This window comes from Bactrocera latifrons, unplaced genomic scaffold (assembly GCF_001853355.1).
Source record: "Bactrocera latifrons isolate USDA-ARS-PBARC rearing strain unplaced genomic scaffold, ASM185335v1 scaffold_168, whole genome shotgun sequence".
NCBI classification, from domain to species: domain Eukaryota; kingdom Metazoa; phylum Arthropoda; class Insecta; order Diptera; family Tephritidae; genus Bactrocera; species Bactrocera latifrons.
The window spans coordinates 303,654-323,754 of NW_017535163.1; the positions used below are offsets into that span (position 1 = coordinate 303,654).

At 39.4% G+C, this 20,101-nt stretch overlaps 1 protein-coding gene across 1 annotated transcript in view; it reads left to right on the forward strand.

Annotated features, from left to right (window-relative positions):
* Positions 1–20,101, forward strand: part of LOC108966646 (GATA zinc finger domain-containing protein 7) — a 149,269-nt gene that overhangs the window by 95,237 nt on the left and 33,931 nt on the right. The window contains exon 3 of the mRNA XM_018929659.1: positions 626–749. Within this exon, the coding sequence (XP_018785204.1) occupies positions 626–749 (124 nt within the window). The remainder of the gene's footprint in view (positions 1–625; positions 750–20,101) is intronic.

Here is a 20,101-nt window from a genome sequence, read left to right on the forward strand (position 1 = left end):
AAAGTGGTTATATACTGGTTACCAAACCCTCATATTGAAACAAAATTTGAGTTTTGGTTATGAAATGGTTATATATTATTTACCAAACACTCATATTGAAATAAAGTTTGAGTTTTGGTTATGAAATGGTTATATATTGGTTACCAAACACTCATAAGTATTAAAAAAAGTTACAGTTTTCATTATAAAGTGGTTGAATATTGGTTACCACACACTCATATTGAAAGAAAGTTTGAGTTTTGGTTATGAAACGGTTATATATTGGTTACCAAACACTTATATTGAAATAAAGTTTGAGTTTTGGTTATGAAATGATTATATATTGGTTATTATATCTGGCAACGATTTTAAATTTTTGTATAATTTTTTTTTTTTTTTTTTTTTTTTTTTTTTTTTTTTTTTTTTTTTTTTTTTTTTTTTTTTTTTTTTTTTTTGCATTTTAGGTGACGATATGCAAGTAGATAAAATAATGCTTGAATTTGAAAGCGATGCCGAATATGGGCAATAGTTTGAAATAAAGAAAAATTCATGTAGTTGTAACTTAGTTTTTCATAACAAAAACTTTTATTATTTTTTTTTTATCGAAAATTTTGACTTATGACCTTTTGTTGCCTTCTACTTGCAGGTGGTGATTTCGGGTGCATTATGTACAGTAGAAGATTATGTAATAATGTCACAGTGTGCACACAACAAAGCCATACATGTAGCTGCGGAAGGAACAGTCTCAGTGACAGACATTTCACAGACACGTAAGTAAATAATATTTGAAGACAAAGTAATTTAAGGATAAAAAATGACAATGCAATTAAAATACCTCACGTTCAGTTTGTATGGCAGCTATAAGCCATAGTAATACGATCTGAACAAAATGAAAGAAGTTTGTAGTACTGACTTTGCTCATAATAACTGTCCAATTTCATAAAGATATCTTGACAAATAAAAAAGTTTTCCATGCAAGAACTTAAGTGTTGTATGGCAGCTATATTCCGTAGTGAACCGATCTGAAAATTTTATTCAGATGGTGTAGATATGCTTTCGGTTATACTCTGTGCCAAATTTCATTGAAACAACTTATCAAATAAAAATTTTTTCTTAGAAGAACTTTACTCTGATCATACAATTTATATAGGAGCTATATGCTATAGTCGTTCGATTTGATGAAATTTTTTGGATATTGTAGCCTTGTTTTGAGTAAAAATCCATACAAAATTTCAATATATGCTATATAAGGTTTTCTATAAGATCGCTCAGTTCGTATGACAGCTATATGCTACAGTCATTCGATATCGGCGGTTCCAACAAATAAGCAGCTTCTTGGGGAGAAAATGACGTATGCTAAATTTTGAAGCGATTTCTTAAAAACTGAGAGAGTATTTCGCGTATGTACTGTCGGACGGAGAGATGGATAGAAAGACGGGCATGGCTATATGGACTCATTTCGGAGGCAAGAAAATTTCTATTTATTCTTCTTTTATTCAAAAATTCCAGAATCCACTTTCCTTGTCTTTTGCAGATACATCGGCTTTGTCATAGCCCACATGCTGCATGCCACATGCCTCGCCACACTTTTACAAGCATATGCGGCAAAGCGAATGTTGAGAAGCGAAAATTATTCAAGCACCTTGAACAAATGTCGCACCAAAATATTCCTAGCTGCAACAAAAACACCAAACCAGCGTCCGCAACTCAGTTTATAGGTTCGACACACACATACGCAACGGTATAAGAAAGCGCAGCGAAATCTAAAATGTGTGCTAGGATACATATTCAAAATGTACGTCTAACGGCACCGAAAAAAAAAAGAATCCCAACATCCCGCTTGTGTCTGCGAGTGTAGCACGCGCTACTTGCAACAATTCCAACTGTTGGCTTTCTCGTTGCCTCTTTGTGCCTTCTGTTGCATTTAGTTTCGTTAGTTCCTATTGTTGTTGTTGTACAATGCGGTCACTCTGTTATCTCTTTGTTGCATTATGTTGTTTTGTCGATTTTCGAAATTCCTATTGTCATCCTTAAAAATACTAAATTTCTCCGGAGTTCCTAGAAGCACCGTTAGGCTGCTGGTTTTGTCCAAAAAAAATAAAAAATAATAATAACAGACAAAAACAACAGTAAAGCAATGCTATTTGACCAACATGCAACAGGTGCAGGTGTTGCACTGTGGTAGTTGAAGGAGAGGTCAGCTTGTTTGCCTGAACCTACCGACCAAACAAATTGAGAGAAAAGTGCGGCGGCAGTAAGCGTTCACAAGAGCGAGTGAGATCGCAAGTATCATCTGCGTTTAGGTAGTTAGGTAGCTCTGGTCGCTGTTGTTGCGTCTTGACTCTAATGCTAATGTGCGAAAAGTCTTTATGTCAATTTGTCCGCCTCAATGCCTTCGGTGTTTCCAATTGATTTCGGCGAGCATACACAGCGTCCAGCTGCTTCTGACCGCGCTAGCCTTTGTTGCATGGCAAATTAACAGTCATTTGCTATTTGCACGCTGCAGCATGTGGCATGTGGCACGTCTGCATACCTGTTGGGTGTTGTAAGCGTATGGAAAATCCCATATTTACCCGGCTTAATCCCAATTTCTTTATGCGATCAGAACTCAACTTTCATGGCAGAAATGCGAAAATAATGGAATTCTGCGTAAGGCAGTGTAGACGGCATCTTTGTGGCTTAGTTTAAGGATTCTCACATATTATCTGCATATTGCTGGGATTACGCATAGTTCATGAGGGGTCTATAGCAGCCATATGGGCTCCGTCCGTTTAAAGATATTTCTTGCATCTTATTTACCATTTGACACAAATTTCTTGGAAACCTTACAACCTGACTAGCCCAAAACGTTTGTTTAGTGGCTGCCTTGATGTCTGGTGAAACTATTGGTATTTCCTAAGTACATAGCCTGTTTCTACTGAGGAAGAAGTTAAAATTGTTCGGTGATAGAAATCATTTACGGATCGAAAATGCCTAATGAAATGGGAGCCGGAATCTATTGGTCGGAACAGGATTTTAGGCGAACTTTCAAGCTTCCTGAATACTGCAGTATCCTTCAGGCGGAAGTGAAAGATGCCGGAAAGTGACTGCATAATATATATACTGGGTTCCACACCACTCATCATGCTGTATGGTGCAGAGGCGTGGACAATGACAACATCTGATGAGTCGGCATTACGAGTTTTCAAAAAAGAGGCTCAACGGAAGATTTATGCTTCATTGCGCATTGGCGACGGCGAATACCGCAGTCGATAGAACGATGAGCTGTTCAAGATGTACGACGACATTGACATAATTCAGCGAATTAATAGACTGTGACTACGCTGACTAGAACTTGTCGTCCGAATCGATGAAAACACTCCAGCTCTGAAACTACTCGACGCAGTACTCACCAAGGGAAGCAAAGGAAGAGAAAGACCACCACTTCGTTGGAAAGACGAGGTGGAGAAGGAAATGGCTTCGCTTGAAATCTGCAATTAGCGCCAAGCAGCGAAGAGGAAGAAGGACTGGCGCGCTGGTGTAAGCACGGCTATAATGCGAGGATTCTTGATAAGTAACGACGATACATGCAGAAAGTTTGACGATTCTTGAAATAAGTGAAGAAAGTGCTGCGAAGTAAGTAGAAGACGAACTGTGGAACACCTTCTATGTTTCTGTCCAGCATTATCAGGAACTCGGCTTAAATATCTAGAAGTTTCGCCGTTCAAGGGATTATATGATGTATCCGAGTTAGATATCAACTAACTCTTCAGGTTAACAAAAAGCATTGACGTTCTGTCTAACACATAACTCAGCTCAAATTGAACTGTACCATCATCTGTCAGACCTTTCTAAGGACCAGTGGGTCTATGTATGGCGTAGCAGCCGGCCAGTATAACCCAACAGAGCCTACGAAATCAACTTAAAATGAAAGCCAATTAAAGTTTTGATACAGTAGGGAAATTCTTTGTCTGTCCCTAAGAAACAAACCTTAAAGAAATTGGAAACATTTTCCCCTACAAATTCTAAGGATCTACAATCAAATACTGATGCTGCTGAACTATGGCATAACTTTTCCTGCCTGACAGCATTCATACCAGACTTAGGCGGTCGCTAAGGAAAACCCTGTGCGTACTTTTTATTCATAAGCACGAAACTACTTCATCCGGTATGCCCGCTAGGCCACATACCATACAAGTGCGCACTACATTTTGAGCTAACAATCAAGAATGGGCCATAAAGAGGTGTTAATAATGTGGAAAACATTTAGCACCTAAATTACGAACAAAGCATACAATGAGGAACTACTAAACGATGGGTAAATGATGCCAGCTTAACAAAAACGACAGACAAACTGCATTTGAATGCTGTTGCTATTGTTGTTATTTTGAAATTGTAGAGCTGACGCTGCAGCGAAATGTTTCCGAGAAATCGCATATATGTGCAACAGCAACAACAACAACGCCAACAACAGAAATGCTAACAAGTAATAAAACACACATAAACAGAAAGAAACTGCCTAAAAAGGCCGCTTAAGAGACTGCAGAAAGCATTTGCCAGAAGAAAAAAACGAAGAAATCAATAAATCGATTTGAAGTTCGGAAAATGTTTGAAAAGCAAACCATTGAACCTGCTACGGCAGCCGTTACGTTAAAGAGCCATTGACAAACAAGCAATGGCAGTGCAACTATTTATCAATTAACGAGGCAGCCAAGCAGAGGAAATACACACTTCATTAAAAAGGTGTTGGAACAAATAGAAAAAAAAAATTGTAAAAACGACAACACACGAAAGTCATTGAGGCAGCAGTCGACGACTCAAGCGCAGCAGTGACAGAAATTGTACAACTCAGGCGACGGAAAGCGCTGCAATGTAGCGTAAACAAAATGCGGTGGCACTACGCGACGAGCCCATGCACTGTACTGCTGCCGCTACCTCCGCTTCATCAAAGGTGACCGGGTGGAGCAATCGATTGATAATTTTTCGAGCTAGACGCCTTTAAAGGCCGCTCAAAACTATTTGAGCAAACAGCGGCAGTTAGCAACAAAATCGATAATACTAACTGAAGGGCAAAGAAGCAAGGAATACAAAATCTTATCAGCCGAAAAGTGGCAACTACCTACCGCCGAAATGGTCACACCAACAATAGCAGTCACCGAGGCAGCGCCAACACCAGCAGCCGCACAACAACTGTACGCGCATGCTCGCGGCGTGCAGCGGGCGCACGGTAGTCGAGCATGCAGTAGTCGCTTGAGCAATGACAGAGCAAAAGCCATGGCGGCTGTCAAGTGCTAGTCAATGCATTGAACGAGTGACCGCGGCGATCGCACAGCGCATGCTTGATCACTTGCCGCAACGCCACTGTTGACACCATTTCCAGCGCGCAACAAGCGCGTAGCTTTTGGGGGTAGATGTACTTCGTGCGAGGATCATTGATTTCCATTTAGCTGGAGCAGTGTGTGTGTGCACGCACACCTCTACCACCACTTGAGCATCTTGTTTGTGCTGTGTATATGTGTATGTGCGTGTGTGTTTCCCGAAAAAATGTTGGAAGAAAGTAAGCAAGCATGCTCAGTCCGCCGTGTGTCAAACAATAGCGTATTTTTATTTCCCACACTCGCTGAAAGAGTTGAGCATCGACCGACTCGATCATTGTCAATATCAACAGCGTTTTTCATTCAGCATTTCGGGCGTTTTTCGTACCAAGCAACACTGTGTACAGCAATTATTTACATACATATTTCACGTGTTGTGTGCCGGAAAGTTACAATTCTCAGCTGCCGCATGTTCGTTCATTCACCGCCTGTCGATCATCAATACCGCTCGTATATGCTGCCTGTTCTTCGCTTTGTACACTTTTAAGCCCACAAATATTATGAAAATATTTAAGCGCCAATTTTCTTTTCAATATTTTCTCGATCGGTCGGCTACCTTCGCCTACTGCGTGCGCCGTTCAAGTGGTGCGTTCAGGTTTTTTTAGTGAAAAAATATTCATCTCCGTTCTTTACGCTCTTAACTGCGCTTTCATCTTCACAAGCGCTGTGACTGTGTTGGTTTTTCGTAAAACAATTTCAAATTTAAATAACAATAAGCGCGCTTGGCTTCAAAGTGTTCTCGCTGGCTTTATTGATTGGTGATCCTCAGTGATCTTTCGCTTGATCAGCGTCACACCGATCATGGCTTGTACTTGTTCTTGTTGCTCATGTCAAATTGTTTGTGGCGCTGAACTTCTGTGGCAGCCGTTGCGGGTTTGAAGTTGTCTAGTTAAACGCTTTTTTATTCTGTTTAACCGTTCTTTTGACGAGTGTGTGTGTAGGTATTATAATTCCTCTTACTGTCATGATTGTTATTGATGTTTGTGCATGTTTGAAGACCTGCAATTAAGTGCTTCAAGGCGACAATGAAACACATTGAAGTGTCTTTGTAGAATCATCTTTGAATGTGTGGTTGTGGTGATGTTTAAAGGCAAAGTATAAAAATAACTTCTTAGAAAAAGCATGGGAATATTTGTAAACTCATTTTGGCAAAAAGTTATTGATAGAAGTATATGGACTATTGGAGAAATGTGAAATCGAAATACTGGTTATATACCCTATATGTATAACAGTGTTCAAGTAGGAGATCACAGCTGATTTCTTGTTATTTTCTTGGGGTTATAAGTAAAAGTTTTAATGAAAGAAGAAGTGAACAAAAGTTGTTTAAACTAAGTACAATCAGCAGAGATTTCAAATAAAATGTAAATAGGTTACTATATGAACTTGTGAAACACCAGTCATTGTGCAGTCGGAAGTGGTCTCGTCATCAACCCAAATAAAACCGAGAAGGTTTCACTAGAAGATACAAAATCCCGGTAACACCTAAATTGGAGACATCTGTTTGCAACCTTCCGATACAGTGAAATATCTAGGGCTCATCCTGAATAGGAAGTTTTCATGGAAGCCGAATATCGAAACGAGAGCATAAAAGGCATCGATTGACTTATACTGCTGGCGAGGAAATATTGGCAAAAGGTGGGGCCTCTCACCGAAAATGGTCTTCTGGCACCATGACACCATAGGCAGGAGAGGGTTTTAGAAAAGACCACACTTGCAATGAAACTCTACACCGTTCAAAGGGCGGCGCTCATCAGCATGGGTGTTGCACTAAGGTCCATTTCAACCATCTTGCACATAGTGCCGTAGACAGAGTCGGAAGGTGTATGGCTGCGAAAGTTTCTATTAGACTCAAATAATCTGGGTACTTAAAAGAACACGTGTCTGAACGTTCGGATATCCTCACATACTTTTACTTCGAACGGGATCATTTGGATCATAGAATCGACAAACCGAACTCTGGCAGCTCTGCCCATTAACCGGAGTTGTGGGTGAGAAGAAGCCGTTGGGGGTTGGGGGCAGTAGGCTTCTTTCTTGATGGTTGAATGGAAGGTTGGTGGAGGGGTTTACTGTTCTCCCTATCAACTCTCCCTACCTACCTCGGCTTGGAAGACATTGCAATAGCCAGCAAGACTGAAGTTAGAGTTGATAAGTTGCAGTAGATTTATTGGCCGGAGTGCGGCATCCTTCAGAAAAGTAACCATCCGCCCGGTTAGCAGAGCTGCAATACTAGCCTTGCGTTCATTAACACTGCGTTCTACTACTAGACATCCGGGCGTTTTGCGGTCAGCGTTGGGTCACCATCGCTACAAACGCTGTCGCAATAGCCTTTTGACCCAAGAGCGATCGCAAGAGATCTTGTGATCTCTTTGCCCTCAGTAAAGCTCTCCTCTTCCCAGTTGTGCGGCTTTTAACAGGTCATTGTCCAAATGGCATCCATACTCTAAAGTTGGGAATCTTACCAGACGCAATCTGCAGAAGATCTGTTGAAAAATACGAGGTACTCTCTTCTTGACTGTCCTGTGTTTGGGAGGTCAAATCTTAAACACTTGGGAGCGCATACCATCAGTCATCCCACAAAACTGGCGGGAGTGGAAATTACACGCTAATTTATAAGTTCGAACACAGGAGTTCAGCTTTTCTTACTTTTGCAATGTACTACATATATCAGTCCACGTGCGATCTTTCTAGATCAGCCATCCAAGCTAACCTAACCTTTCTATATGGCTTATTCTATTGAATGGATAATTAATACTTAGTGCTGCTTAAGCTGTAGTTGTTGCTTAAACAATTCGCATAATCCTTGAAAATATTTATTTGGCATACACTATATGGTATTTATGACGTTTTTATCTGATTTTAAGGCCTCATTGCTATTAGTGGCATTACTTTTTGACAGAGCTGCTTACGCGTAAAGCTCATTATTATACTTTAAGCGCACAGGCTTTACACTTCAAAGCAGCCAAAAATTTAATAAGTAGAAGTGTCGTACATACTTCGTTGGAGCAGCAATGTCGGCGAACCTTTCAAAATTTTGCTTGTTAAATAAATATGTATCGTTTTCAAAATCGAGCGATTAAGGTTGTCAGTGAAGAAGATTTATATCTGCTAGAAGACAAAGGCAATTTCGATTTGGACTCATCAATTTAGCAGTTTCGTGTAATAATTTCTACATTATAATATAATTACGTTGTATATTGATATCTATCCAAATATATTTATGTTCTCTGTTATAAATTGGCGTTGCAGAGATTAATTGCTTTCATTTATTACTGATACAATTTATATTGATTCTGACATAAGAAACGACTTTTTATAATTGAACTTATGCTAAATTATCAAGCAAAGCTGGTTTCTGTATAAAAAATTATTTGAACTATTTGTTGCCTGCTTGCCTTATAACCCACTTTTGTCGTCTCGAGGACAGGGAAAGAGAAAAACCGCATGTACTTACAATGACACAGAGTATAAGCATATTATATGTATGCCTGTAAGTAGGTGAAACTCTCTGGAAATGATAAACCGCAAACTTTGAATAGTTCAAACCACAAATCAGCAACAACTGTCAGTTGCCGCCAATGAAACGCTGGGTCTTGCAAAGCGCTCTATGTGGATTGCAAATATGTTAGAAACTAGAATAAAATCATTAAAGTAGTAAGCAATATAATACGAAGAGCTGTTACAAGGCGAACATTTTCGGAGACAAGTAGATATACGCACTTAATTGAAATATATAGAGATATATGTATATGCATTAGAGCGGATTGATATCTTTCTATAAAATCATTTATTGATAATCGCGCTTGCGAAAAATGGCCCTGATCATACTGACTACTATTGCCTAAGAAATTACAGATCCAAAACCGATTTCAACAAGCCAGGGGATTTTTAAGGAAAAGTTTGAAAAAACTGAAAAATCGGCGGTTTGGGAGATATGTATATGATATAGTTGCTCGATCTGACTGTCTCCAGCAAATGATCAAAATAATACCAAAATACACCCGCGTATTAAATTTCGTTCGCTTACCCAAAAACTAACGAACAAATTTTTATAATCCCTATAAAACTTCGCCTTAAAAATCACTGACTCAGAACCGGTTTCAGTCCCATATACTCTTAACTACAGTTGTTCAGTATGATACGTAGAATATTTCTCACATATTGGAGACTTCCGTTTTTAGCTCCCTATAAATCGACCCCCTCTAATATTTATGCTAATATTGTAATAACTTTCCTTTTTTTTTGCCGCCTGTAAATCGACCCGCTCTAATATGCATAGCATGGATTTATATCCTGAAATATACTTTGTTTGTCATTGATTGCCTCTCTTGACAGCCAAAATCACAACATTTGTGCGGTATTCCCAATAAATTTATTAAACAATTGTCGAAATGAAAACCTCGACATTATTGCAGGCATACTCCCTTAATGCCGTAATCCACTCTAATGAATTTTGACATTTCAATTAATTTAGTTTTTACTTTCAACACGCACACTTAGTTCCCTACCCTTTTCCTGAAACTTTTATTTTCGAGGCAATAGCAACCCAGCATAGCCCAAACGAAAACATTAGCAATCAACAGGACAATTAACAGACTCTCTCTGACACCCTAGAATAAATAAACACATGCCAAATACATAATTAAAATGGCTAGATTACTATATGTACGTGGGTTACCTTTTCTATTTGAAGATTTGGCAACCTTAGTATTACAGTCTGGCAACACACAACTTCGTTGTAAAGTTTACCATTTTTGAGGTTATACATACTCCGAACATTTTGACATACGCGCGCTTTTTGTATTGTTTACAGTAACTTAAAATATTCATCACGGCCGAAAATGGAATCGCGATTATTTTTTAGAACTTTCGGCGATGAACTTAAATAAATTTTTTGCCTCGAAGCTCCATTAAGAACCAGTATTTATCAATGGTGTGATGAATTCAAAAGTGTGTAGATCTTAATGGAGAATATTTTGAAAAGCTATAAAGCGATTTTCGATGATTAATATATATTTGTATTGTACTCTAATCCGAAAATATAAAAGGCAACCCTCATACCATTTGTGTGAGTACTTGTGTAAGTGGTAAGCAGCCACAAACACGGTCCAATATGAAATATGGCAAAAAATAAACATGTATTTCAGTAAGTGAAATCTGACAGCTGAACATGAAATTTCGAAGAAATCTGTTAGAAGGACATGCAAGGTAATTACCAATTCATTTAGGTGAGGGGAAGAGAGGTTAACCATTGGAAATGAGACATACACAATTAATGAAAAACACAGTACTAAATATCCCTTTGCAAAATACCGGAGACAAGCTTTAAGCGCTCGCTCCAACTCATACAAACTAAGCAATTTATCATGAAACAACAAATATTTAACAAAGCTATGATTAACTCCATGACTGCCTTTATAAATATAATACATAATTCTAACGCAAGTAGTACACAAGTATATGTATGTATGCATTCATTCAATGATTTTCCTTCGGCGTGAGAACAACAAATATTGACGTCTCTCCTGTCTTCTGGCCCAAATCGGTTAAATTAAACACCTGTGCGGCATTCACACCTGAATGTCTGCTCGGAACTATTACATTTTGTTATAACGGCCCCATATCATCAATTTCTCGTCATCATCAGCTCATTTTCCCTGATCATTACGTCGATAGAGTGCAGGCAAGCCATATTAAACACGTTAAAGTCACCTTTGGGGCATTCATATTTTTGTTTTGTTGTTTCATTGGCGTCAGAATGAACTGTTAATTTCTTCACCAAATAAGCGCTGTGTGGAATTTGACGCACCTTCAAGGCATTTTCCCTCAGACATTGACTTGGCGTAAGCAAACAAACAGTTTCATAGACTCGCTTGTAGATTTAGATTTGTAAGGCAGAGTTCATTATATGTTTGGTGTTTGTAGAACTTTTTTCAATAAAGAATGGCGTATAAATAAAAAAGGTAACAGCAAATACAATATTTGTGGTGGAAGTTGAATTCCTGGAGGACACTGGAAGGCTTGCTTGAAAATTCTCTTCCTTAACTGTAGAGCAGAAAGTTGGACTTATTATGGTACGAGACTGTACAGTCTATAAAGCTTTGGAATTTCAGCGAAAGAAAAATTATATAAAAGAAACCACTAATATTAAAAGAAAATTTGAGTTTTGGTTATAAAATGGTTATATATTGGTTATAAACTGGTTATAAATGTCATCGGAAGCTGAAAATTATGTGCTACCTATATCTAATACGATGTAGAGGATCAGAAGCTATAAAAAACTCAATTTCGATTTTTTTGATGATACGTTGTTTTGAATTTGAGGTGACAATAGGTAGCAAGTGGGCTGAAAAGTTCATAGGCTAACATAACCATTTTTTTTTTTTTTTTTAATTTTAATATTCAATATAGTTAACTTCGGGGGCGATACAGCGATTATATTAAAAATTTCAGTACCATTTGCACTATACCCAAAATAACCCTCAAAGTGTACCCGTCTAACTGCCGATTGGACTCCGGTMTGAAATGATGGAGCCATGTTTCTTCCATTGTCACATATCGGCACAAAAAGTCGTTTTGTTACGATTGAAAAGCTTCAAACACTCCTCAAAGTTAATTCGTTGTTAATTTGGAYGGATAGTGAACTCGCGCGACCCCCACCAACAACACGTTCACTTAATAGTCGCCCAATAGTATTTTTTGGACGTTTTTTTTTAATGTTTTCGTTGTTGTTGTTGTTATAATGAGTACATATTCCCGTGAAGATGATAAGGATTAGATAAATTGCCGTCGACATCTTCCAACGGTAGGCCCAGGAAACGTGCTTTTTCGACGGGGTAGGACCAAATGGAGATGGGTGTCAGATGTGTAGGGTTAGAAGGGCATGCAAAGGAGTGGCCAGTGCCACGCGCGGACTCATTTCACGCTAAACATATGTTAGGCATGTGAGGGTCTATTCTGGATAAACAGAACTTCAACCTGCTACAGTATCCAGAACGCTTGATGTTTTCCTTGGAAAGAACAGCTTTGGGACATCCATTGCAAGCTCGTCGTCATCGGTTTCATTCATTCATCATTTCGCCTCATTTAAACATAGCAAACCACTTCTCAAAGGTTGATTTTCTGAGTTGTTTGGGTGCAGAGTGAGAGTAATATTCCTCAAGACAATCCAAAAATCAAAGCTTTATTACTTTTTAACATACACTTTTTCAACTAACAAAAGCAGCCTATGAACTTTTCAGTCTACCTGTTATGTACATTGGCTCGAAACTCAATTGGACTACCGCCTGAAACTGCGTGTTCCATGCCATTAGGTCGATGATCTTTTATTAAGTAATATACTCAAATTGCTACCCTTCATTCATTAAGCAATTGCTGTTACTACTTGGAAGTCATCAATATTGAATGCCTTTCCAGGTGCACTTAACGCCAGCTACAACGTTTTTCTATGGAAAGTACCAGCTATTTGCCATATAGTATATTTCATATACTGAACTTTAATATTTCGAAATGTAACCGACGCTCGCGTGTTGGCATGCAAATTGTTTCGACTGCCAGAAAAAAACTCCTTAACAGCTGAGCTTTAGCAGTATCCTCAGCACTCCACACGGGTATGTGTGTCAGTTTATTTTGGAGCATGAGCTGCAGGCTGCGTGTCAGTGCAATATTTTTAAATGAAAAATAAATGGTACAAAAAAAGCATGTAATAAGTGGCGTGTTAATGTGCCCAAAATGGCATGAGGTAGCTGCCACCTTTCGTTTTTTATGATATCGCCGGCGGCGCCAAAATAACTACTCGTACTTTGGCGCTATCAAGACGAAAGAAGCGAATTCTTTTCGCAAGGCTTCTACAAGACGGCTACGCGTACATTTTATAAAGTCAACTGAGTTATTTTTTCACTCAATTTGCATGCTACCGCTTGCACAACACCGTCTCCAATAATAAACAAGAAATAATGACGTATTTTAATGTGCTTTTTGCCCTTGGCTATGCGAAATCGTATTAAGGCACGAAAATATCACTTGAGGAACAAGAAAATTAAACACTTTTAAAGTGCAAGGCGAGGAAAAGGCTTCAGGGAACTGACATTGCGTGTCMGCGCGCCATGCCTCAAGCGCGGGGTGCACGGACCCARACACGCTATAACCGTTTAGATACAGTTTAAGCAGCACACACGCGTTGCACATTAAAAATCACATACGAAAATTAACGCTGTTTTGAATTCAAATWTGCCGCAGGGGCATGAAGTGTGGTTAGTGGGGSARCAKAARAGAAAAMGCGGCAAGTTAGGCGCGCGCTGACACCGCTAATTTATTACCSAAAACAAGCTGAGGCTAAGGTGCGCTTTGAAAGATATTAATWGCTTGGAGATAAAGCGATTTTCACACCAAAAGCAAAATAAACGAATTTGCATTGGATATTGAAAAAAATGAGAAMATTAGATCTAGAAAATCATATCTAAAATCAATATTTCAAAACCTTTTATATTTGATATTACACCAAAATCAGCATAAATACATCATTGAGGATCGATAAGATCACTTAACGGCAAATACGCTCAACAAAAAATTCTCAGCCAKCTCTAAGGCCGGAAATTGGACCACATATAAACGGCGCTAAGCCACCATACAGTTACTGTTATGTAAAAAGCCTGTCAGTCGCTTCAAAACGCCAACAGCCAAAAAGATGAGACGCACCGACGATCTAATGATCATATCACTACACAAATCAGACCCAAACAATCACTTGCTACCACAAAAAAGTCGAAAAGGATGCGATAATAGCCGCATCGTAAATATATAACATATAACAATAGCAACATATAGCCATGAGAAGAATGGGAAAACGAAGCAAAACTAGCATTCAAAATGTTAACTACCTACATAACTGATATGATCGATCAAAGAAAGGTCGACTGATCGATTTGAAGCAAAATTGTACGTTTTAAAGACAATACCATCAAAACGCTGAGGGCTTTGAAATATGCCGCACACATACAGCAAACACAAGAAGAGAAAAAAGCGAACTTGTGTGCTGTAAGCACGTTCCATGCTAGCCACTAACACAAAGATGCCAACAGAAACGGCTCAACGAGCAGCATTTAGTCCGTTGTTAGGCATTTGACGTACAGTTAAAATACACAAAGCGCTGAAGTGGCGGGTGTAAACAGGGAGAGCGTATAAAGGCATGAAAAACGAAGCAATTTAATGGCTTTTATGTGGCAACAATGCTGTACGCGCGGCAAGCGCTTGGCGGTGATCTACGCACACGGTATACATGATCGATATCCAACAGGAATTACGATCAATTTAAAGGGTATTTAGGTGACTGATTGCACCGTGTTACACACAAAAATGATGACCTTTATGTTGGCGTGTACCTGACAGTTGCGCGTTCGGCTGCGTGCTGGTGTCAGCAACGAAAGACCAGTGAGCACCACATAACAGCGTAGATTTATTTGATGTGCTTACTTTGAGACGTGATAAAGGATGGGTACTATGCGCTCAACATAGGCTCATATAAATAATATTGATTGCAGTGTTGAAGGATTATCAGAGCAATTATTTAGTGCTGATTTGAGGTGTTGAGCGTTAGAGAAGCGTTTGGAAGAAAGATGGCTTTGACTATTTTTAAGCAGTTCACACGAAATTGCGGTTGTCAGAAAGAAAAAAAAAAAGCAGTAATACCTCTCCGCAGTGCAGAAGGAGCGCAATTTAAGTCGGCAAACTAAGTAAGGTAGACAATAGAGTATATATTGGGTAGTCGAAAAAGTCTTTTCGTATTTTGTGAAGTTTACGGAGGCGATGCTGTATCAGTTCGAGTAGCACAACAATGGTTCTCTCGCTTCTGTTCTGGAAATTTCGTTGTGAAAGATGCAACTCGCTCTGATCGACCTATCRTTGAAAAAGTCGCTGAGATTATGGAAAATATTGACCAGAACAATCACATAAGCAACCATGAGATCGCTAAGAGACTTAACATTCAGCATTAAATGGATTTAAGCCATTAAAAAAAGGCTGGCTACAAAAAGAAGCACGGTGTTTGGATATCACATAATTTGTCTGTGAAAAATTTAATGGACCGAATAAACATCTGCGATTCTTTGCTGAAACGAAACGAAATCGAACTATTTCTGAAGCGAATRGTAACAGGAGATGATAAGCGAAACAAATACGACAAGAATGTGCGAAGAARATCATGGTCCAAGTGTGATGAAGCTCAACAAATGGTCGCAAAGCCAGGCTTGATGCCTCGAAAGGTTATGCTGAGTGTTTGGTGGGATTGGAAAGGAGTCATTCGCTTTGAGCTACTCTAGCCTGGTCGAACGATTTATTCTACATTTTACTGTCCACAACTGATGAGATGGAAGCAAGTAATCGAAAAAAAAACGACCAGAACTGATCATTAGAAAGGGCTTCTTCTTCCGTCAGGATAATGCTAGACCACACACAACTTTGATGACTCGACAAAAACTGGAAGAGCTTGGCTGGGAAGTTTTGATATCATATAGCTCGGATCTTGCACCATCGGAGTACCATTTGTTTTGGGTAAGGAAGTTCCTTAATGGGGTTAAAGTTGGCTTCAAGAGAAGCCTATGAAAATTTCTTGTCGCAGTTTTTCGCCGAGAAAACATAAAAGTTGTACATTGAAAGATCAATGTCTCTAGCGAAAAAATGGCAAAAAGTCTAGCGGTCGCCCAAAATGGTACATATTTCGTTCATTAAAGTTCATTATAAAAAAAAAAAAAAATTAGTTGAAGTTTGATTAGAAATGCGAAAAGACTTTTTCGACTACCGAATATAACGAATTTTGTGCTTCTTTGTTACTTTTGAGAATTTATTTTTTTATGAAAATATTTTTTTTTTTATGTTTTGGCATGCCGTTTATTGTTTGCTCAACTCATGGCGCCTTTCCTGCCTTCATGTAAACACTATTGAACACTTAAACAGGCAACTAAGTGCCACGCCTTACAATGTTGCATTAACAAACCAACAACTCGACATTGTTGCTAACTGTTTCACATTAAGGAAATCTCATACAATATGTATTTAGATATTTGCCACACGCAATGCCAGCCATTGAGGTAAAGAACAGTAAATATTTAAGAAAAAAAAACGAAAACGCAATGAAAATAAGGAGGTGGGGCAGCGGTCAATTGATTCGTTGGAAAATCAATGTGTGTGTTCGGCGCTGCCACACTATAATTATTTGTATAACTTTTTGTTTTTGTATTTTTTTTTTTTATATTTTTTACCACCAAAGAACCCCAGCAAAAACTGATTGAGTGGCTAGCAACAGCAAAAGCAGGCATTGGACCACAGAGCCGTTGATGTTTGCCTTACTTCAGTTAATTATCACTTTGCGCTTAACAGTGGAGCGGTAAAAATGTTGGCAAAAATTAACGAAAACAACTTAAATTGTAAAAGTGTATGCAGATACATACTAGGTGCAGAGAGTATGAGGAAAAAATGAAGGTGGGCCCCTTAAGGCACTCAACATTGACAGTTGTAATGCAATGTCACTCAATGTCAGACGTGCTAATAGACACAGCCAACACGAACACGAACACACACAAGCACACGCATACATACTGACGCACGAGCATGCAGAGTTGCACAGATGGCTGAACAAACAGACAACAAGCCCACCAAACATACAGACACAGACAGAGTCACACACACACACACACACACACACATACACACGCACACAAACAAAACAAAAAACATAAGCAAGTGCGCATACAAACACCATAAAACACACACACACATACATATGCACTTAGCTTGGTATGTACTTATGTATATTGCTTGCCTGCCAACCGGCCTTCGTACGCTGTTTGTCCAGTAGGCGGGGGCTGTGAGCGGCGCAAATATGCCAAAAACAAACAATTTACTGCAATAACAACAACGGTAATGACGACAGCAAAGTGTGCTCATAAAATCAGCCAAAGTGCACGCAAGAATAAGGCATATACATATAGCAAAAACAACAACAACAAAATATGGCYATTAAACAACAATAACAAATGCTGACAGGACAACGTCGCCAGGCTGGCAAGGATACTGCCTGGGTGCGCGCACAAGCCGTGTGGCTAAATAAAATGCGACAAAAAAAACAAAAAACAATAACAATAACAATAACAAAACAAAGCGAAAAACAGCCATCATTAAGCAGACAAGGTGGTAAAAGCAAATAAAGAAGCGTTGAAAAAATTTACAGRCAAAAAAAAGTTGAGCGAGTGCGTGCAAATAAATTGTGTAGGCCACCCGGTGGGCAGCACGGGACACGCACTGCTACGCAACTGCCAAGGCACAACAGACACACACACAAACACTGAGGCGCGCAGCTGACGGAGCCATCTGCATTTGTGGCAGCACGATCACTCGGGCTGCGTTGCYTGACATTTTTATTGAGTTGTTACATTTATGTCAAGGGTTTGYGCTGGGCGGTCAAGGCATAGCTCACGCTGTTGCTGATGCGACCGTGGCTGCACTCAGTCGCTCAGTTGGCAGTTTTACTTTCGCAGAGACAATATTGCTAAGTAAAGGAGAAGACAGCTGTGCGGCACTTACTGGTACTCTGCACAAAAAAAACGGCTAGAAATGATGCCAGTAATGCCAYGCAACAACARCAAKGCAATGCTTGCAAAAAGTATAAATTATTTTCGATCTTCACACTGAACATTGGTCAAGTTCGACGCTGTCGCAATGCAAAACGCACATACACACATGTATGTGTGGCAGCGGCCGCCTTATACATTGCTCTGCACTGTCCCTTGCATCCTTGTATTTCATTGGACCGGTGCAACATATGTAGCTGACAATGCAACTGCCTCCCGCGTGAATGTCATAGGTGTTGTTGTCTACCGGTGGTGCATTGCTGCATGCTACACTGCGGCAACATGCATGCCACATGCACAGCCCTCACGTCCTTCGCAGAACTAATAATTGCACATTTTTATTGCCAATTCGGTTGTTATTATTTTTGGTGTCGCCTTCCTTTGAGCCTTTGTGTTGTTTGCAGAAAGGGATCACATAAATCAGTCTCCAGCATTTGCCGCCGCAATCCACAATGTTCCTCTATTGTCGTGGCTCGTAACCGTTGTTGCAGCGGTTGATCTCTTGATTTTGTGTTTGTTTTTGTTGTTGGCGGTGGTAAAATTACGTCAATCCTATTTTTGCTTACTAACCTTCCTATCGCTGTCTTCACCGACTTTTTAACGAGCCACAAAATTGTCATACAATTGGGGGCTTATCTCGCTTAATGAGTTGCTTTTGGTCACTTAATTGTATCGCTTAAGATTATTTTTGACGGATGAAATAATAATATCTCAATAAGAAGGGGTTGGGAATTGKTTTACTTTTGGAACAAATGGCGATTTATTTCTTAATGATGTCGTCCTTAATTTTAGAATCAGCGAAGCTCCAACTTCTTTACTCCGTCTTGATCCATGAATCAGCGTTTCAACTTCATTACCCCATCTGGATCCATGAATCAGCGAAGCTCGAACTCCTTTCCGCCATCTGGACCCATGTTTTATTGGCGGTATTCGAAACGAAGAAGTAAACCTAGTGCATGTAAACGAAAAAAATATCAACACACCATCTTTGGAGATACCCGTCAACTCGGCTCTCTTGCTTATATTCAATCAAATCGAAGCCGAGCGAACTTTTTTCAAATTTCAATAACATATATGACGGGTTGACCGCTACTTTCGGTACTAAGCTCCATATACTCGGTATATGGCGGCCTGCATACCTTAAACCACTGTTTGTACAAAATTTTATTCGGTTACATTGATTGGTACTTGAATCGCATACTGGGAAGTAAAAGAATCAGATTTAGAATTGTGTTATATTGGAAGTAGGCATTGTCTGATTATGCTAATTTTCACACTGTACAATAGGAATGTAGGGATAGTGTTACTTACCGATTTTCGCTGAAATCGGYYGAGTAGGTCCCGAGATCCATCCAGCCCTTTGTTAAGATTGGACAGTCGGGTCTACGTAACCGGAGCGGACTCCCTTTTTTTCACGCGCCAAAGAAGGACTCCCAAATCGGCAGCATTCGTCCAAATTACTATCCGCCGCTACAACAGCTACAACCTAATTTGACACCGGCTCCTACAAGGCACTTCTATACTACCTCGGATGTAAAAATTTATGTCTCTCGTGCGTTCACTTAAATATTATATATATTTATCGCAATTTTGGTAGCTTTTAACAAAACCGTKATATGTAGAGAAGACGAGGATATAATTCGACTTCACTAAATTTGACACGATGATCCCTATCTAGCCAGAAAGATTTGCGCTGAGTGAATATGRCACTTTATATGTTTCGATRATGGGMGTGGCAACGGTGCGCTTTCTTCCATTAGCAATACCGACCACTCTAGGATGCCAAGGAACACAAGTAGTGTGTGATTTCAACAAGATATCTCGATTCCTACTCAARTTTTCGCTTAACCGGACAGACAGAAGTCCTCCACTCCGTTGGAAGGGCCAGRTGSAGAAGGACCTGGCTTCGCTTGGAATCTCCATTTGGCGAGAGGAAGAAAAATCTGGCACGGCGTTACGCCGTTAGAAAAGAAGATATACATATATCTCCAYATCTATCTCGATTAGTTTTAGGTGAAACAAACAATCGTTAAATGAACAAAACTATAATACCCTGCGCAGCATGTGGCGAGCATATAAAAAGCAAATGAAAAATAAAATATCGAAAACGATATATTAGGGTTGAAGCTGACAAAAAAAAATATATAT